The 20,000-nt window shown below is 43.3% G+C and overlaps 2 protein-coding genes across 4 annotated transcripts in view; one reads left to right on the top strand and one right to left on the bottom strand.

The window, feature by feature from the left end:
- LOC142946336 (importin-13-like) overlaps positions 1–9,107 on the bottom strand; it is a 28,279-nt gene extending 19,172 nt beyond the window's left edge. Inside the window, exons 1-6 of one of the 3 annotated variants that reach the window (XM_076087488.1) lie at positions 8,247–9,107; positions 7,610–7,714; positions 7,092–7,184; positions 1,201–1,326; positions 652–1,008; positions 203–453 (exon numbers count right to left, since the gene is read on the bottom strand). In XM_076087488.1, coding sequence (XP_075943603.1) covers positions 203–453; positions 652–1,008; positions 1,201–1,326; positions 7,092–7,166 — 809 coding nt within the window. In that variant the 5' untranslated portion in view covers positions 7,167–7,184; positions 7,610–7,714; positions 8,247–9,107. Of the gene's footprint in view, positions 1–202; positions 454–651; positions 1,009–1,200; positions 1,327–7,091; positions 7,185–7,514; positions 7,715–8,246 lie in introns of those variants that run through there. The other 2 variants (XM_076087487.1, XM_076087485.1) reach the window with 2 other exon arrangements.
- A 143-nt stretch (positions 9,108–9,250) lies between these two features.
- On the top strand, positions 9,251–18,822 carry LOC142946335 (uncharacterized). The gene is made up of 5 exons (XM_076087484.1): positions 9,251–9,526; positions 13,686–13,862; positions 15,235–15,795; positions 16,829–16,986; positions 17,238–18,822. The coding sequence occupies exons 1-5, from the start codon at positions 9,463–9,465 to the stop codon at positions 17,280–17,282; spliced, it is 1,005 nt and encodes a 334-aa protein (XP_075943599.1). The 5' UTR covers positions 9,251–9,462; the 3' UTR covers positions 17,283–18,822.
- Positions 18,823–20,000: the final 1,178 nt, after the last annotated feature.

Here is a 20,000-nt window from a genome sequence, read left to right as displayed (position 1 = left end):
TCTTTTCACCCCCCTCTCCCTCTCGTTCCCTCTCTCGTTCTCTCTCTCCCTCCCCCCCCCTCTCTCCCTCTTCTTCCTCCATTCTGTGTCATTTCTCCAGTAAAATCCCCCCCAACACAACAACCTCTCACACCACTCAGTAGTATAATAATATAGTTTTTTGTTGTGAGTTGTGAGCTCTCTCTCTCCCGTTTATACCCACCTTTGGGAGTCGGGCTGCGAGATGGCGTTGACTATCGCCTCCACCGCCGTGTCGAAGAGCTCCGGGTCGGGCAGGGCGCTGAAGCAGTCGTGCACCAGGTCCTCGCTCTCGTTGAGGGGAACGTCCAGCAGCACCCAGGACGACAGGCAGCGCAGCACGCGAGCCTTCACCGCCCCGGGGCTGTCCGTCCGCAGCAGTTGCTGCAGTAACGGACCCACCGACCCCCACTCCCGGCCCAGGGCGCCCCGAACCTAAAGAGGGAGGAGGAGGGTAGCGAGGGTCAGACTGCTACTGTATCGTGTTCCTCCGGTTAATAGGGAGGCTCAGTTTAAGGTTTTCTATACTGCCATTACGTCGCTGTTAACACAACAATATGACGCTTTCTTGATAAGTTACTTTTTGGAAAATAAACTTAAATATTACTGAGAAGGTGGTTCCTGCAGACGTACCTGTCCTTTTCTGTACTGCGGCAGGCGGCTGGTCTGGAACTCCTCGGGCAGGACGGTGAGCAGCTCCAGCAACGCCAGGCAGCGCGCTCGCCCGTCCACCCCTCCCCCCTCCTCCTGGAACACCCGCACCATCTCGGCCACGGCGCCGGGCCAGGCCTCGGGCATGGTGTTGAGTGCCAGGGAGGCCAGGGCCACGCAGAGCCGGGTGAGCACCATCTTGGAGCCGGCGGAGAAGCAGGCAATCTGGGAGAACAGCTGGGTCTTCAGAGACTCGTACTGGTCTGTGGGGATGTCGGACCAGTAGCGAGAGATCTTGGTGTGAAGCGCGCTAGCGCCAAAGTACTGGATCTCTGGCACCTGTGAGAGACCATGAGATCAATGTTGTGTTGACATTCACGTCAATATTATTGAGTACTTTTCTGTTTTTGATGCTTTGACGACAAGCATTTGAAGGCGTTCATGCCAATAAAAATTACGCAAAATGCTTTTTCAGTGTGTGTGTTTCCATGTGTGTGTGTGTGTGTGTGTGTGTGTGTGTGTACGCGATACCTTATCTGGGCTCAGGAGGTTCCAGCAGAACTGCCAGGCCTGAGGCGAGACCTGAGCCTGCATGAGCCACTTCTGGGCCAGATTCTTGTTTTCAATATTGGGATCATAGTACAGCTGGTGGAGGGCCTGGAAATGAAGAAGAGGAGAGTAAAGAAGTCAAAGAATCCATACAGTCTGTGAATGGTTTAACCATGAGGGGGTTCATTTGAGACATGTTTGCAAATACACTACACATGTTGACAACAGCGGGTATCAGAGAAACGCAGTCCTTTGAGCTCTTGTATGATGAAAAGAGCTGGTTACCTTGATCAACCAGGCAAGCACACCGTCTACATGAGTAGACAGTTTACCTCGAAAACCTGAGCAATGGAGAAAGCAATGACCTGAGAACAGCACTCTCTCTGAAGTACAGCTCGGAGTAATTTGAGCACTTGAGTGCAGGGAGAACAAGAGGACACAAGCCAAAGAGAAAGCAGATAAAGGATGAGAATGAGAGAGGGAAATAAAAGAAAGGGGGGAAAGGGAGCATTAATTAAAGAGACACCTCTAATCCTGGCAGTGCCAGAAGAGAGGATTTGGGACTACTTTCTCTTTCTTTCTGTCTCACACACAAACACACATGAACATGCTCACTGAACTCAAACTGCTAGCACCCAATGTCTGACAACCAACAAAAAAAAAAATCTATTCAGCGCACTTCTGATTCTTGTCTTTGCCCCTGAAGCCCGCTCACATAAATTCCTCCACCAGCAGTCATCCTCTCCTCTTTCCTCCTCCTCCCCCTCTCTTAATTTGCCTCCCTCCAGCCTAAACTGTCCAACCCGCTTCATTCCATTCCGCAGCTTTCTCTACATCTCTCCCCGTTCCCTCATCAGAGAAGTTCAAGCTGTCACACAAGGTGGGGATGAACGATACGGTGTAGAAACCAGGATGAAGGATGATGCTGCAGCTGTAGAGAGGAACATCAACACAGCGTCAATGCCTACCGAGAGCGGAGAGTCTCAGGTGATTCATTCTCTCTCTCTCTCTCTCTCTCCACCGTCTGCCATCCTGCAAAACGCAATTATCTGTCTCCACTTACTGTACGAGAGTCTGAACACGACTGGCTGGGTGTTAATGAGCTGGTAGAGAGTCAGGTGGCAGTTGTTCATATATGTGTGTGTGAGAGAGAGAGACAGCTATAGGTGCAGTATGGGCAGCAGGTACTGTATGTACTGTATGTATGTGTGTGGCTTTGACTTAGCTGGTAAGTCTCTGTAGTTCACAGCTACCACAGCTTTGTCCGAGAATCTTTGCACTTTTAAAGAAACCACTGCATGTATGATTTTTCTTTCAAATTTGACCAGATTACTATAGACAGGACAGATGAAATATGCATGTGCTGTTGGTTTTCAGATTTAGCGAGCTCTCTCTGAGGATCAATACCATGCCTTCGTTCTGAAAAGCATCAGGATGTTTTTGGTTCGTCAGCTCCACTCTGCCCTTTCTGTACACGCAGCTGTGATATCAGAGTTCAAAGCAGCAGCGGATCATTACCGCAGTCCAGTGTGTGATCGCAGGCCTGTCTGTTACTCCGCAGTTCATTATCAAAGACCAAGACACAAACACAGTCTGTTCTCTGCTTTAATCTCCTCACCAAGAACCACCGCCTGTCTCCTAGAAATCACGGCAGACATGCTGCAGTTAGCTCCGCTACCCAACTGTAATTGCCCATCACTCATTTGTTTTCATAAAACAACCAAAAAACCATGAAGCGCATCCCCTAGAAGCGTTTTATTTGACGCTGAAGCAACTAACTGTATCTACAGATGGTTGCAACCTGCCTGAACCGCCTGGCTTCACCTGAGGCCGGCGCGTTCTTGGCAGACACTGTCAAAGGTCTTTAGCCTCCTCTGCAGTGCCTCTCCAACAGCAGGAGGAGGAAGATGAGGGATGCATAAGAAAAAAAGCATGGCTCAGTTAGACCATCTGCTCACACGGAACCACAGATTTACTGCGACTGGTTTACACTTGTGTGCTCACAACCAAGCCCAAGAGAATAGCCGTAGTGAAGGTCTTGAGCTGCGTTAAAGATGCAATGTACAAGATTCAGAGCATTAATATAGCAGCAACTATCGATATGCTTTGGAAAGACATGGTGAAGTAATGTCTACCTGAATAGGGAATTAAGTCGCTCTCCCCTTTTGCCGTAGTTTGATCTGTTAGCGCCGTTAGCTGCAAGCCGCCGGCTCAGCCGTCGCCATGTTGAGAGGCAACAGAAATGCTCACAGTCTTGTGTAAAGAACGTTTAACAAAGACAACATCTATACAATACAAACTATCAAAGAAGAATATGAAGCAAATAAATGGAGGTATCATCTATAAAAGATAATTTACCTTATTAAAATTACTATCAAGTGCAAGGCGGGAGATGTAAATATAGAGACGCAGGTTGCAGCATTTTGTAAATATTATTGAAATCTTCTTTCCCGTATGAGGCCTAAGTGCACGAGCCTACACACACTGTGTTTACACACAGCAGGTAATGGAATCTCGCTGCCATAGGCCTGTTGTGTTTTCACGCCATCTGTCTACTCGAGTGTCACACCCGAAGTCATTGTAGCGATGGGAGATGGCACCACTGACCCATCGTCGTGACACCGCGCTATAACTGTGAGAACCAGAGACATGCAGAGGAACGATGATTAATGAGGGAACAAAGAACAATAATAGTTTGGGCGAGAGTGTGCGCGGGTGGTGGTTGACAGCACGCAGCCAAGGAAGAAATGAAGAATAACACGTTGCCAATAGTGATCAAATCTCAGTGCGTCAACAGCAAACAAACCCATGCACCAAGAGTCTCAACGCTTTACACCTCAGCTACACGCACAGATCTCACCACATAATTCAGAAGACTGATACGGTCTGCAAGCCTGCTAAAATAGAAAATGAAACAAAAGAGCGTGCACTAGGATGTGTGTGTATCATGTAACCTACAAGACCCGTGTTCCACCGTGAGCCCAGATATATTTCTGTCAAGGACTGGATGGTAATAGTCATCGCGATCCCGCTTGTCGCTCTGAAACAGCCACCACAAAGCTACTCAATAGCCCCATGCATCATTCCTCCGGGTCAAATTCCCCTGATATGTTCTGTATTGCGTTAGCTGGGAGGCTGAGTCATCTCTATAAAGCAATTTAATAAGAAGAAAGCACTTGCTGTCACTTATGTCTTATCCTACCCAAAACAAGAGGCAGAGCCTGGAAGCTACGCGCTAGTCAAGTCTAGGTTCAGAACGATTCCTCGGTTCAGAATCGATTCTCGATTGCTCCGAGTTAAGAAAAGCGGGCGTGGCAAATTATGGCATTAAAGCAGAGAGTCCAATGTGTAAAGGATTATGTAGTAAACTACTTCAGAAGCTGAAAGAGGCACCGCAAGTCAACACTGCCAGACAGAAGAAAAAAGAAACTATTCAAAAATACATTTTTGGAAGCTGTGAAACGATTCAGAATCGTAAAGGATAAGAATCAAGATTCTTACATTAAGCAATATTTTTGCCCTCACACCTACCCCTGGCAAAGTGCCCTTGAGCAAGGTGCTGACCCACACTGACCCAGAACTGTGCTGTGGTCCCTTCTGGTGGTACAGCAGTAGTTTGTCTCCACTAAATCCTAACAGAACGCTATTTCACAGCAAAGTGAAGAGCTCCACACTTCCTCTAAAATCCACTTGCTTGGAATATGTGGAATAGTGATTCTAGACAAGGGTAATTATAGCGGAGCGGAAATGTAAGGCAGAGTATACGTACCCATTCATTATGGACACAAAGATGCTGACAATGTGCTACTTTGTTTCACACAGCCGAGATCGAACAAAGAGCTTTCTATTGGACACATAGAACTCCTGGGCCAGGAACCATCATCTCCAGCACCAAGTACACAAAAATGCATTAAGTTTGTGGTCTGACGCAGATATGAAGCTAGGTGCGCGCGCGCACGCACGCACGCACGCACACGCACACACGCACGCACACACGCACACACACACACACACACACACACACACACGTACTTAAGAACCTTTCGTCTCCCTCTAATTCCAGTGAATGAACATCATGCCGCTTCCATAACTAATTAACTACAAATATATCAAGCTAAATTATTGACACCAATAATAACCACCGCTCACAAATAGTCTTAATATACTTTCTAAATATAGACTCTTAGAAAAACAGTATCTCATCAGTTTAAAAGAAAAATGCAAGTGCGTCATTATTACAAAAGTGCTCATTGCCTTCAAGTGAAATTACACTTCAGATGCTGTTTGTCATGTTTTATCAGTTAATGAGATTACTGCAGCACTCGGAGAGGACCGAATGCTTTAACATGGTCTGAAAATGGACCTTCAATAAACAAACCCACACGAATAAATGAGAGCAATCAGAATAGACTGGTTCAGTGGCTGCTTGGTACGGTTTGTGTCTTAAAAAGAGGAAAAGCAGATCAGCACCATGTGTGCACGCTTGGGGTATTTTGGCAAGAGAGGTTTCACTTCCACTGTAAATGAAACCGTTAATTCCAGAAAACCTAATAATTAATAGCTTGACCTGATGAAAATCTATATGATTGGGTATCAGGTACTTTCACTAAAGATTACCGTAATACATCATAACAAATTATGTATGATCCTCCCTGTTACATGAATTATACATTTACTTAGGTGTGCTTACAATATGTACTATGACTTTGCTAAGATGAGATGAAATATCATTTTCTCTTCATCATTTACACATAACGGAGCCCCACGTTCTTCATCTGTAGACATGAACAAATTAATAAGCGGCTGATCCACAGGGAGACAGGACCTTGCTCAATGTTTGTCATTCTTCTTCTTCCTGTATTTACAACAGAAAACCGATCAGGTCAAACCATTCCCCCCACAGGAATGTGCCTCCCTCTCTCCCTTCAAACCCTGCCTCTAATTCCTTTTCTGTCGCATCGCCAACCTCCTCTCAACTCCCCCCCCCCCCCCTCATTCTTCTCTTTCTTTACTGTCACAGACATCGACCGACCCCAGCCCCCCCCCCCAATCCATCTCATCACATCGCCTCTGCTCTTCCACAGGAGCACCTTTCTCGCTCTCTCCATCCTCCTCCCCCATCGTCTCCCCGCCCATCCCCGAACGCGTCCGAGTCAGTGGCCACCCAGCAGGGGGATTCATCACAGCAACCTTGCAGCCACAGTAAACACTGCCAAGAGAGAGTGCGCACACGCGCGCACACACACACACACACACACACACACACACACACACACACACACACACACACACACACTCCAACAGAGGAAAAACAAGACCCAGACGAGCATTTTACAATAACAAGAGATGGCAAAGAATTGGCGGGCTACAAACTTGTTATTATGATGCTCATCTGATCATTCTTTATAAACATTAGCCATTTAATTAAAGACTAATTTAAAAAATGTAAAGATAGATAGATAGATAATTAATCCCACAAAGGGGACATTTTTTCGCTACAGCAGCAATTATGGTACAGGTAAATAAAATATCAGAGTAAAAATATTAAATAGCAAATGCACAATATGTACAATAAGAATAACAGTAAAATTATTACATATAAAAATGCACAATATATACAATGAAATAGAATAATATTAAATTAAGTAACTAAACAGTAGTGCAAAGATTTAACCAAACAACAGAGTAACGTGTTATAGTTTTGAGCTAGATTTCTCCAGACAAATTAAGATCAATATTATTATGTATTGCTCCTCAGCTCTCCCTCATCCGGCTGGTTCTGTTTCTTTAGAAAGAAGACCACTTCTTTAGTCCACAAACGCCCCCATGGTGCTGTGTGTGAGATAACAATGACCCAGTGGACAAGGACTCACCTTTTCTACGTTTTCCACCGTGAAGTCCGCCGTGTCGTCCGGTGTCGACGCTATCCTCCCCGGCGTCTCCATCATATCTCCGCTGATCCGGAGCTGTCAAACGATCAAAAGAAGGAGCAACAACAACATTCAGGAGCCGACAGCCACTCTTAAACTTCCCCTGTATCCATTTCATTGGTTCAGTGCCATTTCTCCAAAAAAAAAAATACATCTCCACAGTAGCAGTTAAGCTAACTCGACGACATCATGAATTTTAAACCACAAGAGAAGCTAACCCCGGCAAAGCTAACGTTAGCTCGCTGATGCTACCAAACACTATAGCAACGGCTAGCTCCGCTATGCTAACGTCCAAAGCTAACACGTTAACGTAACGTGACGCTTCTCTAAGCGCCAAAAGAAGCCAAGCGAGACGGATATACTAACATGTTCAGAGTGTGACAGCATTTTCAAAACAACGCCGTGTCCGTGTTTTGCTGCTAGGCTGCTAGGCTTGTCTAGATGACCCGTATTTTCCACACCTTTCTGTCCTGCGACGGTTTATGAGACGATGCAGGGCACAGCTCCGCGACGCTGTCCTGCCGCTGCTACGTCACCAAGAGGCGTTTTTCTGCTACATTCAGGCGCTGTGGGAAATCTCGTAATCACAGGTCAAGGACCGCCCAATAACATGTCAACATAAATAATAACATTTAAATTATATAATAATAATAATATAATCCTATTCTTTATATAATTATATTGTAATATTATTATTATAATAATTGTATATAATAATATTTCTATATAATATATGTGTATTATGAAATATTATTATCATATTATTACAATATATTTTTTAATATTTAAATAAATAACATATAACACGAAAAATCCAATTGCGATTTTCTTTTTTCAGTTACGCATTATTGGTATTTGTAAATATTCGGTTATTTAAGATAAACAGCTCCTATCTTGTGTTTCAGTTTCGTTTCGTCTAATTTTCAGGCTAAAAACTCTTCAGCAGTTTCGTGTTTATTTACTACATTTGAATGCGGCATTTGCTCCTCGCACACATTTTTTTTTTGCAGAAAATAAATGTTGTTTATTACCTTAAAATATCTAGCATGCATGCAAAAAACAGAAATAATATAGTCTGTTCAAATGTGAATGGCTCACCCTTATGGAAGGATTCAATGGCGATCTTCAGGCAGACACTGTATTTTGAGTTTCTGTCGGATAATCAGATGTTCAGTAGCTAAATAACAGGTCACAGAAGACAAATCAGTGACAAAGTTAAAGACCAAGTTTACTAAAGACAAGTGACAGAGTGACACTCAAACGACCAGATGTGTTCAGCAGCAGCAGCAGCAACACACCGGTTTATATTTAACATGTGCGTCAGTCACCTCCTGTGTAATAGACCTGTTGTGTTCACTGTTGCTGGTTGACCTGTAAACCCACATGAAGCAGGAGGAGTTCAGTGAATTCCTATTCAACTATAGAGCAAATATATGGGGAATACATGAAGGCTATATGTTCACACTTTTTCCCATCTATTCAATCTATATAAAAATGACAATACAATTGTTTTCCTCAATGTGAAAATCAGCAATAGAGCATCAGCGCCCTCACGTGGTCAAATGAAGACATCACATTACAGTAAAACGCCAGTCATGCAAACAAAAAAAGTGAGGATGAGATGGTTTAAGCTTCCGGATCAAGTCAAATACTTGAGAGAATAATACTTTTATTTGGATTTATTTACTACTTTCTTCTCATTTTAATTCTAAATGATTTACTAACATAAACTAAAGACACAAAACACCAGCAAGGACAGCAAGGACAAATACAATAAAAGGTTCTTAAAGCAATACAAACGTCAAGAATAATAGTGATATACACATACAAATATATACATATTCATAAATATACATAGTTGTGACAGTTTGTGTTTGTGTTAATAGACCCTACAATAAGCCTACAGTGTGTTTTGATATGCATGACCTTATCCACCGTGCGGGTAGGTGTCAGTCTTTCTACTGAAAAAGCGTCATGGCACAGAGTCAGACCCGCTGACTATTTTGAAGAGGGAACACGTGGCAGAGAGAGAGAGAGAGAGAGAGAGAGAGAGAGAGAGAGAGACGCACACACTCCTCCTTCTGTCCCTCCAGCCACGCACACACTAGCAGAGCTGCAGTCTGCAGTGGATTGTACGGTAAAAACCTACAGCTGCCTGGGAATTCTAAACTAATCTCTCAAAGTCTGGGATAGGACGGTGAAGAAGAGAGAGAGAGAGAGAGAGAGAGAGAGAGAGAGAGAGAGAGAGAGAGAGAGAAAGACGACGAGAGATTTGTTCTAAATAATTTCCTCAGCGTGTAGCCGGAGGACAGAGATGATGGAGACCAAAGTGTGGATTGCTCTTTGTGCGCTGCTGCTCGTTCACTGTGGATCCAGTGGTAGGTAGTATTTTTATTTATTTGTATTTGCTTACTTCGTCTCTTGACTTTCGGTTTCTGGATTAATTTGTACTAGAAATAGTCATAACGGTTTACTGTACCACACACACACCAATCTCACCTGCCTCCAGTCACCTGTGGTGTTTTTGGGGTGATATTTAAACTGACTTGTTACACCTTAAAGAAAAGAGTGAACTTTTTCTTTCTTTCAACCCTCCTTGAGATCAAGAGGCAGACAAACCTCCAGTCACTGTGTTTCTGTTTCATGGCCTGATCACTTTGTTTAAAATCACAGCTTGATTTACATTTAGTATTCCTCTCTTATTTGTTTTAACAGCCTCACGCTTTATCTGTCACATCACCCCCCCCCCCCCCCCCCCCCCCCCTTCTCTCCTTCCTCTTTCTGCTTGCATTACATTTACACTCCTCTCACACATCCTGTATTTAACTCTTACCCACCTTCCGCTTTCTCCCTCATACCTGTTTTCCAAATCACTTTCTCTCTCGTATACCTCCTCTCCTTTTCCTCCCCTCAGTGCCTCTCACATAAAACAAACAAAATGACACTATTGGCATTTGAAAAAGAAGATTTGATCGAGCAGAACTGTCCCATCTCCAGCTGAAAGCCGGATGAATAGAAACACAGCTGGGCTCCACTGGAGGACATTTATTGGCTGTAAACGAGCGGGGAAGTACATTGTGATAAATGACACCTCTATGTAGCACTCTGTCATTGTACTGGCTCCATGCTAATTGGCTTGCCTCTGTAGTATTTTAGTACTTTGATTTTTAAAGCAGTGCCCCCAGACTTCATGGAGTATGTGTGGAGCCACATTTGCATAAACACACATGGAATCAACACCCAGGATGTTAGTCTGGAACCTCTAAAGTATCTTGTTCCTGTTGACAGCAACTTCAATCTTCAACTTCTGTCCAGAAAAATAAATCCTTCTGACCTTTTCCAGCTAAATAAACATGAAAAAGTAACAAATCTTTCTCTGTTCTTACATGTTGTACAGCCAAAAGCCTTTTTTAATTTAACTCATCCGGCCGTCTTTCTAACTAATCACTCACCTTTTTATACTCTTCTAAAAAAGTTATCTAACTAACTGAATATGTTCAGTATCGTAGATAAAAACAATTAATTTAACACAGTTGTTTTTTGGGATACTTGTTAATATTGTTCCATGATTGACTTGAAAAAGCAGTCTAGCTCTCTATCATGATAGAGAAGTAAAAAAATATAGAGCCTGATTTAAAACTATTACCATGAAAGAAAGACCAGACTCACATAATGTTGTTATTTATTTATTTATCCTTTACTCATGCAGGGCAACCTTATGATTTAGTAAAACCTTATTTAATATTGTTCCATTGTTTGTATTTCACTTTAAAGAAAGTGACGCAATAACAAATATTTGTTTTAATTTTTAAGCATATTTTGATGATTATCGGGATAATATCTCAATTATTTTAGTCAGGATAATCGTGACATGAAATCAGTCTTCATCACAATACACAAAATATGAAAAAAATAGTACACACCACTTATGACTTATGCAATAAAATACATAATACATTAGAATGTGGAAAGAGTTCAAACTTAAAATGATTAATTCTGAAGATGAAGTCCATTTCAAGTGTTATAAGGATTTAACGACTACGCTATTTAGTAATATGTCCTTTAATCATGAAAAGTTCTTCAGGTTGGATGATTCCAAAATGAACAAGTTATACGTAATTAATTATGTTCTTTTCTAACACATGCAAAGTGTTTTTGGGGTCATATCAGTCCATGTAGGATGCTTGTATGTGCATGACACAATCGATAATATAACTAACTTACTAACTAACTGCAGTGACTCACATGAGTCATAATAAGACCTATACTGTAAAAGAAGAGGAGGGCCTGACATGCAGCTTGAGAGGTCACACGACGGTCGGCAGTAAACATCTGAAATAAGTTCAGACGAAAAGGCCAATGAGAGCAAAGCACCGAGCTGTCTCACGGCTTTTAATCATGGAAAACAGGGATTTGAGGGATTGTTTTTACAATAATAATAATAATGTCATTATTTAGTTACAGGTCTGAGCATGATAATAACAATGACAGATTTACCTGTAAGTAAATAAAACACACAACCAAATTGAATAAACTAAAATAAGGGAGAAATCCTAAATAGATGATTAACTTAAGGGTGGGGGCGGGGTTGTAATGATGTCTTGAGAGTCAAACACACACTCTAGGCTGATGGGATTTCACAGTAGCAGTCGGACATGTTTCACACAGAAGGTATTGCTGATAGGCAGAAGTGAGCGGGAGCTACTTCCTCAGGTGCCTGCTGCATTGGTCTGGAACACAAGACCCTGTAATATCCAGTGAGAGGAGTGTGCAACAGTGCCAATCAGTGCTTCTCTTTATACATCTACTCTACACACACACACACACACACACACACACACACACACACATTCACACAAGAGAGATACACATTTATGTACAACATACTACTCCAGCGTTTGACCTGCGCAGCTCTAATGGAGCTCAAGTGAGGGAACAAGGCCAGTATTCTACAGCCTCCATCTATTTATGTCTGTTTTTGTATCATTTAGAGTTCAAACCGGCCTCTCTCTCTCTCTCTCTCTCTCTCTCTCTCTCTCTCTCTCTCTCTCTCTCTCTCTCTCTCTCTCGCTGTGTGTGTGCTGATGAGCTGAGTGAGTGATTATGGAGGTAATGAAAGGCATCATGGCAGTGTGTTAGTGAGCGGTAATGACATTACGTTACAGCAGTGCTCTGGTTTTCATCAACGAGGGGGGAAGCAGGTAGAGACAGAAAACGAGGACTTGGACAGGAAGGAGATAGGAGACCAAGAGAGCGAAGGTCTTCATTAGAATGACATCACGTCAAAGGCCAAAGCTTAGTTGCGCCTCACGAGGACTGCTGTAGATGTGATGGCGTTGTGAAAGTCATAATCAGTCCTTATTCATTTTGTTTTGTGCTCTGAAGTGATGATTTACAGTGTTGTGCCAGTTGGCTGTTGTCTCTGCGGTGTGTTCAAGTGCAACTGTCAGTCGGCCTTCGCACCGCTCTAGTTCTTTGATGAAGGTTTGCTGTGTCAAGATACATCTGAGGAGTCATGATATGATAGGAAACAAGAGTATTTTTGCTACACAAATTATGTAAAAGAAAAACAATTAATTTTTTTGTGACCGTGTTGTGCTTAAGTGCAATTCTCAGAATCCGTTCAGGGGTTCCCAACCTGGGGGTCAAGTCCCCCTAAGAGGTCTGAAGGGCCTGACACAACAGACCTGATGTCGGGCCGACCCTACTTTCCTGCACTAATGGAAATAGTTGGCAGCTTTTCAGGTCGATTGAACGTGTTGAATTTATGGCGATCGAGAGTTGTTTGAAAAATAGTTGGCAAAAGCTGCTTTGTTTCATATATTTATCATAACAATGGCTTTTATATCTGCAGTCCTCGGTCTTCTGGTTTCCCTGTTTGAATGACCAATACAGACTACTGCTACCTGCCGGTATGGAGAGTTATTTCCCTTCTTGCAGGCGCAGAACGTACCTGCTAGTTAGCCGTTGTCTCTAAGTCTTCGCGGTGTGTTCAAGTGCAACTCTTTTGGCCCAAAACACAAGGGACTTGAGGCGACGTGACAGTTTGTCTTCATCTGCGGCAGTTCTTTGACGGCGGTGTGGGTGCGTAAAGATAAATCTGTGGAGTCATGACATGATTAGAAACAGTTTTCAATCATTTTTTTAAATGGGAAAACATGCTCACAACTCAAGGAGGCCGGAGGAGCTTCCGTTTAAAAGGTCTCGAGATAGAAGACTATGGATGTACAGATGTAACTCAATAAAAGTGCTGCACTGCTTTGTTTGAGAAAAAAAAGTATGCATTGTCAGATAACTTTCCATGGATAAATGATACTCTATATGTGTATACATTTTTCTGTTTAATACTTGCTGTTTAGATGAAAAGTGGCCTGTGCTGACTGATATACTCTAATTGATTCAGATGGTTTTGTGTGTGTGTGCACACGGTCTGTTGGCGCATGTTTTTCTCGGAATAACGCGCCAATAAGCTGTTAATGACTCTGAGGACATGAGACCAGAGACTGATGATTATCTAAATGTGACTCTCCTCATCAGCTGAAGACCACACTGCTGCTACTGCCTCCTCCCAAAGTGTGGCCCCTGAGGCTCTAACTGCTGCTGAGTCATCAAACGGCTCCGACCCAAATGCGAATACAAGCGGCACCGGCAGTTTGAGTGGCAACGCAACGACAAAGGGGGAAACCGTCTCTGTGACCCCCGACATAAAGAAAGGTAACTATGCAACAGCCTGTTTCTAAATATAGTGTTAGAAAACACTATATTATACACATAGAAAACACAATGTGGTTTGGCAAACAAAGGTGATCTGGTGTTGCAGTAGGTTTGCCAGAAGAGAAGATCTGTCACACTTCAGATGTGAGGGCTCAGAGTTTAGGAGCTATATTTAAGTCCTTATCTCTGTTTTCCACGTCCAGAAGCACAGCCACAGAGCGAGTGACTGGGTTGATCTGCTGACCCAGTTTAACAATTAAAAAGAAAAAAAGATTTTAAAAATCTGGAGGACAGAGATCGAAAAGAACTTGAAAGAAGATGCCGTAAGATGCAACTAAAAAGAGTAGAATTAAGAATTCAGGATGAGTGCAGTCTGTTAGGAGAGCTGGTGAAATGTGCTGAGAGAAGAGTTGGTTTGGTGTTGAGGAGAGAAGTGATTAAATGCTGTGTGACTTTTCACAAGGGGGTGAGAAAGGTAGAAGTGTAATACACCTCCCCCCCTCCTCCCCGCATCTCCCTCACTGCTCTCCTCTCACAAACACACTCGGCTGCTGGTTCACACATTAAACTCCCGAACATATTCACAGGCAAGACACTTTCTTTAGGCACTTAAGTTTAATTTAACAACATAACAGTTCAGTACTCAACTTTAACGTTGAGATGTTCACCGTTTAGTTTCACCGTTCTATTTTGTGGAGCCCGCAGTGTTGAAAATGTGCACTTTAATAACGATAAGGAGGCTACAGCTACGCTAGCGGCTCTGTGGTGCTTTGAGCTAAACGCTAACGTTAGCATGCTACATAACATGGTCACGAACGGCGTCGCAATATACGGGTATAGACGATAACTATTTTAAAAAATGTGTTATTGATATCATGTTAATAATACACATATGATAATACTGTGTTAATAATCCAGCACCTCTTAAACGCTCTCTACCTCCAACTCATTAACCAAAACAAATACAAAATGCACAATAAACGTCATAAATAAAGTTATGATGTTTGATGTATGATGATGATGTTTACATGAGTTCTTCAATAATCATGCAGTGAAAAAGATATTGTGACAGCCCACATCCACAATGCTAATCATCTTAGTTTAGCATGTTAGCATGCTAACATTCGCTAATTAGCATGCAACACGGAGTACATCTGAGGTCAAGTTCACTGTGCCCTCACATCCGTCCCATTCTTGTGAACATAATATTCTCAGGAACTTCTTGAAGGTATTTCTTCAAATCTGGCACAGACGTCCATCAATCATTAAGGAATGGAAAAATATGGACGTAAACTGCAACCTGACTGGCTGGTGGAGGTATACAACGACGAGGCGGTTGTAAATAATATGTTTTTTCTTTCTCTTTGTACAGTTACCAACATTGTCTCTCCCAAGGCGACAACACAGCCTTCACTTCCTCCTTCCCCTACCTCTCACACCCCCACCACTACCACCACCACCACCCCCACCACCAGCATCACCTCCACCAGCATCACCTCCACCAGCATCACCACCGCCGGCCCCACACACACAACTCACACCACCACCACTGTAGACACACCGACCACCACGCCACAAACAGAAACAACACATCATGCTGCACTTCCTGACTCTGCTACACCATCAACCCAGCCCACTCACAACACAACACTATCACCCACTTCGGTCCCAACAACGGAGCCACCAAAACACGAAACCAGCGCCACCGCCATCATCACCGCCAGTTCAATATCCAGCACCAGCTCCTCTCAAGAGGGCCCCAGTTCTGAGGCGTCGACGCTCACACCTCCACAAAACACCTCACAGTTCGACGGACATCCCGAGGCCTCAAGCGAAGCCCACACGACGCACACCGTCAACCCGCCGAGCAGGCCCTCCACCCAGACCAAACCCCATGCTGAGTACCCCTCCCAGCTCAACGTCGGGGATGACCGTAAGTGCACGATCTGTGTTGGCGTGTCAATTTATTCTGACTTGATATCAACAGGGCCCGAGGTAAATTGGCTGAACGACAAAGGCGACGCTGTTTCTTTGTTTTCCAGCACAAGCCTCTGCACACACAGACCCCCCCCCCCCCCCCCCCCCCCCAGGCGTCTAAATGTTCTACAAGCACTGTCACCACCAAGCACTCCACAATTATGGCTCTGTTTGGGAAAGAGACAGAGGCAGTCATGGGACTCGAGGCCTCGAGAATGCTCTGTTTTCTTTCTTTTACTGTCTCTCTCCCCCTCTGTCTTTCTGCTAACAATATATACTCCAGCTTGAGAGGACTTTTAGCACGGTGTCGTCACAAAGGAAGGAAAACTCTCCTCATTTGAACCAGCCCACTTGGATACAGTTGAAATATAAAGTTCTCTCTGCTTCTCTCACTCCGCGTGGTTTTATTAGGCCACGCTTGGCACCTCGCCTCTTTCCGTTAGCCAGAGGAACAGGGAGCATTCGCTGCTCTGTGGTTGTTGTTACTTTCAACCAGAGGATAAAAAACTGTAAAAAAAAAAAACAGTTTACAAAACAGTCTTCCATGGAAACATCCACGCTGACACACACTGCACAGAAATATACACACACAGAAGGACATCAACATAGAAAGGTCAAGAGGGATGATGTGAGAGATTTAAAAGGCACCCAAATTAAGACATACTGTACGGTATGCACACACAATATAAACTGCTTGATTCTAAAATAAATCTAAACGTTTTTGCCCTATAAATAAATTCACTCGCTCGACAGAGAGCTCAAGTACGGGAAAGCTTAACATCACCATCCTGTGTTTGACAATTCTGTCCTGAGCTACGTACACGAGGAACACTCAACATGTCGAGTCTATATTTAGCTCCACACAGCTTTAAACAAGCGTGAAAGAAGCCGAAGTTCTACTGTTTTATTTACACCTCGTCGAGTCAAATCCACCTTCCTTCAAGGAGGAACGTGCCCTGCTCAAGTATCTCCGGTGTGTTTGGTTCCAGCAACGATGGTCCACGATTCTCCCACATTAGACCCGCTCCTGGCTGGCCTGGTGTCAGCCTTCATCATCACTGCGGTCATCATCACTCTGCTCCTCTTCCTCAAACTGCGGCGGAGAGACAACCGACCAGAGTTCCGCCGGCTGCAGGACCTCCCTATGGTGAGCATGTTGAGCTTAATATGATGATGTCGTCTTGAGACTTATTGCACTTCTGTCCATCCTGGGAGAGGGAACCATCTTCCGTTGCTCTCCAGGAGGTTTCTTTCTTTTTTTCCCCGGTAAAGGTCAGAAAGCTTTACCACAAAATTGTCTAAAAATGTAGCACTTTTGACCATATAAACTGTGTAAACATAAGCGCTGGCATATAATATATTTATGTGTATAATTATTCAATTTTTTTACTTGTGCAGGACGATATGATGGAGGACACACCCTTGTCCATGTACAGCTACTGATGGAGGAACGACTGAAAGATTTCGGCGCTCAAATACTCTCCTTGAATCCCGGCCTTAAATCTGCACCAAACAGAGAAAATTCTGGGTAGGTGTGAGCGAACTCATCTAGATTACCGACACGTCGGAAAAGACACGATTGAAAGCTGCAATGGACAATGAAGACATCACGCATGTTGGGGTCGTTTTGAGCAAAAGTCTATTTTGGTGCCTGTAATTACAAATAAGCCCCACTCCTCTGTTGAATACTGTGTGCTTCATATTTGTTCAGCCCATCTTTTGGGCAGTGGGAGTTTGTATAATATATTTAGATTTCCCTAGCAGCATCATCTGTTGCGTCCATCATTAGGATGGTTCACCCCTGGACACAGACTCTCACCTGAGGGCACCGGTCTAATTATTCAGTGTTACAAAGTCTGACGGAAAACCAAAAAGTCTGTCAGTCTGACTGAGAAGCCAGAGAAGATAGGTGAACATAACAAATGACCCGATTATAGTGTTAAAAAAATAAATAAAGAGTTGCACTTTACTTTTTCAGTAGTGTGTGTGAGGAAAGAATGCGTAGCAGTGAGTGTGTTTGCAGGTGTGTGAGTCTGTTAAAGGTGTGTGTGTGTGTGTGGATTTTTGAAGGTGTGACAGGGGATATTTAATTGTTTTCTATTTTTTAAGTTTGTGTTTTGAAGGTCCTGCTGGCTTTTGGCCTGATTTTGATATGTGCAGTGTGTGTTTTTTTTGTTTCTTTCCTGGAGTCTCGTGTCCAGGAAAGAGTGCCTTACACCGTATAGGAACAGCTCTTTATTGCAGACTGTATTTGTATTCAAACCAACTAACTTCATTCCCAGTGCTTAGTGCGACTGCCACTTTAACGCACACACACTCTCTCTCTCCGGGAGCATAGCTGCTCCGACATGCCTGTGTTTGAACACTCAGGCCTGAGCGTGTTCACCGTGAGGCACATAGTTGCAGACTGAACCCGGCCGGTGGCCTTTCCACACAATGTTGGCAAATACTACTGACGATTGCATCACACAAAGACAACTTGTCATCTTAGTTGCTGCTTCAGCGTTCACCAGTTTAAAAAGAAAACGTTACATGTGACCCGACGGTATCTCATTGATTATAATGCGCAGCAGCTTCAGGAATGAGACGCACACAGGACAACAGAACAAACACCCCGTCGTTAGAAATCAACCGGAGCTAATACTTGTGTTCACTATTTAATCTTTGTGCCATGAATGACTACAGACGGGTGACAAATTAAAGGAAAAGTCCACATTAAATGTCTTAGTAAGGACGTTTGGCCACAATGGGTCTTCAAAACAGCTCTTCTCCTAGATTATACAAGTCTCTACTGGAGGAAAGGAAAGATGTTTCCTCACTTTTGTCACTCGTCTGTACGTCCAGTTCTAAATTATACACTTGCGATTTCTAAAATTAAGTGTTGAAAATTGTCTGTAAGTGTCCTGAATGCACAACAAGGCTTTGCAGCCAGATGTGGATTATGGACAGTTGGTGTTTTATGATTAAAGGTATTTTGAAATCATCCTCTGCGTTTCAGGTTCCAATTATTATTATTTTTATTTTAATAATGGAAAAAAAATACACACAACAAATGCAACAATATGATGACATGACAGTATATCCTCACAAAGACAGAGAAAACAACAAATAAATGAAATGAGACAAAATTAAATTGTGTTACATGTTATGTTGTGCTACTTTGTAGCAATTATTTTTCCAAAGGAATTTGACTTTGCAACATATTTATTTTTAGGAAATATGATTCAGATTAGTTCTGATGAATTTTGACCCAACACAATAGTTATATTTATTATCTGGGGACTGCCAACACAATGTTTAAAGGTGCACATTTAAAACAAATGTTTAGCCAAATTTAGATATTGATCTACAGACACATTACATCTTCCCCATTACACAATCTACATAATGACTGTTTAATGTTAAACATGTTATTAGACTTGTAGATCTAAATTATGAATAACAGAGTTTGTTATAAACTGCTGACCGCAGCACCAACAAACAAGCAGCCACAGAAAGCCGAGCTCCTCTTTCACTTTTATTGCTGAAGACAAAACGCTTTCTTACAGACCGTCACTGAAAGAATCAGTGGCGCTGCGTTACAGCAGCACCACTGCACAATTAAAACGGCAGTAGAAGGGTCTGATTCATCGGCCGTTATGTGGCCACAACAACAAATGAATGAGCCTTTTCTTCATCAAATGTCTCCTCAACCGCATTAACAGCCAGACAAGGAGCGCGTGTCAGAGGAGGTTTGTTTAAATGCTGTGACGTACCGCTCCGTGCCATTTACTCTTCTCTTTCTTTATTGCTTACTATTGACTAGTGAGACAATTTGTCTCATTAGATGAACTGTGCAGTGTCTTTCACCCCCCTGAACACCTGACCAGCAGCTCCCTGCACTGTGGTCTGGGGTCCTCGATTGGGGGGGGGGGAGTCTGGATGCGGAAATATTTAACAGCTTGACACCAAGCCTGGCGCAGAGTGACTCATGTCAGACATGACCGACATAAAGGGACTCTTAACTGAGCTGTGTTTGTATATAGAGACATGGCAGTGGAGGCCGGGGGGGGGGCCTTGCCGTAATGGCGATGGATTTTTTTGGATTCCTCTTCGGCTGCATAATCAAAAACCCATTCCCTCATCAGGTTTCTCCCGGGTTGAAGAGTGCATTGAGTCAGG

The sequence above is a fragment of the Anarhichas minor genome, unplaced genomic scaffold (genome assembly GCF_050575085.1).
Source record: "Anarhichas minor isolate MPS153535 unplaced genomic scaffold, ASM5057508v1 ptg000010l, whole genome shotgun sequence".
Taxonomy (NCBI): domain Eukaryota; kingdom Metazoa; phylum Chordata; class Actinopteri; order Perciformes; family Anarhichadidae; genus Anarhichas; species Anarhichas minor.
The sequence above is the reverse complement of the archived record's forward strand: the minus strand, read 5'-3'. Positions and strand labels throughout refer to the sequence as shown.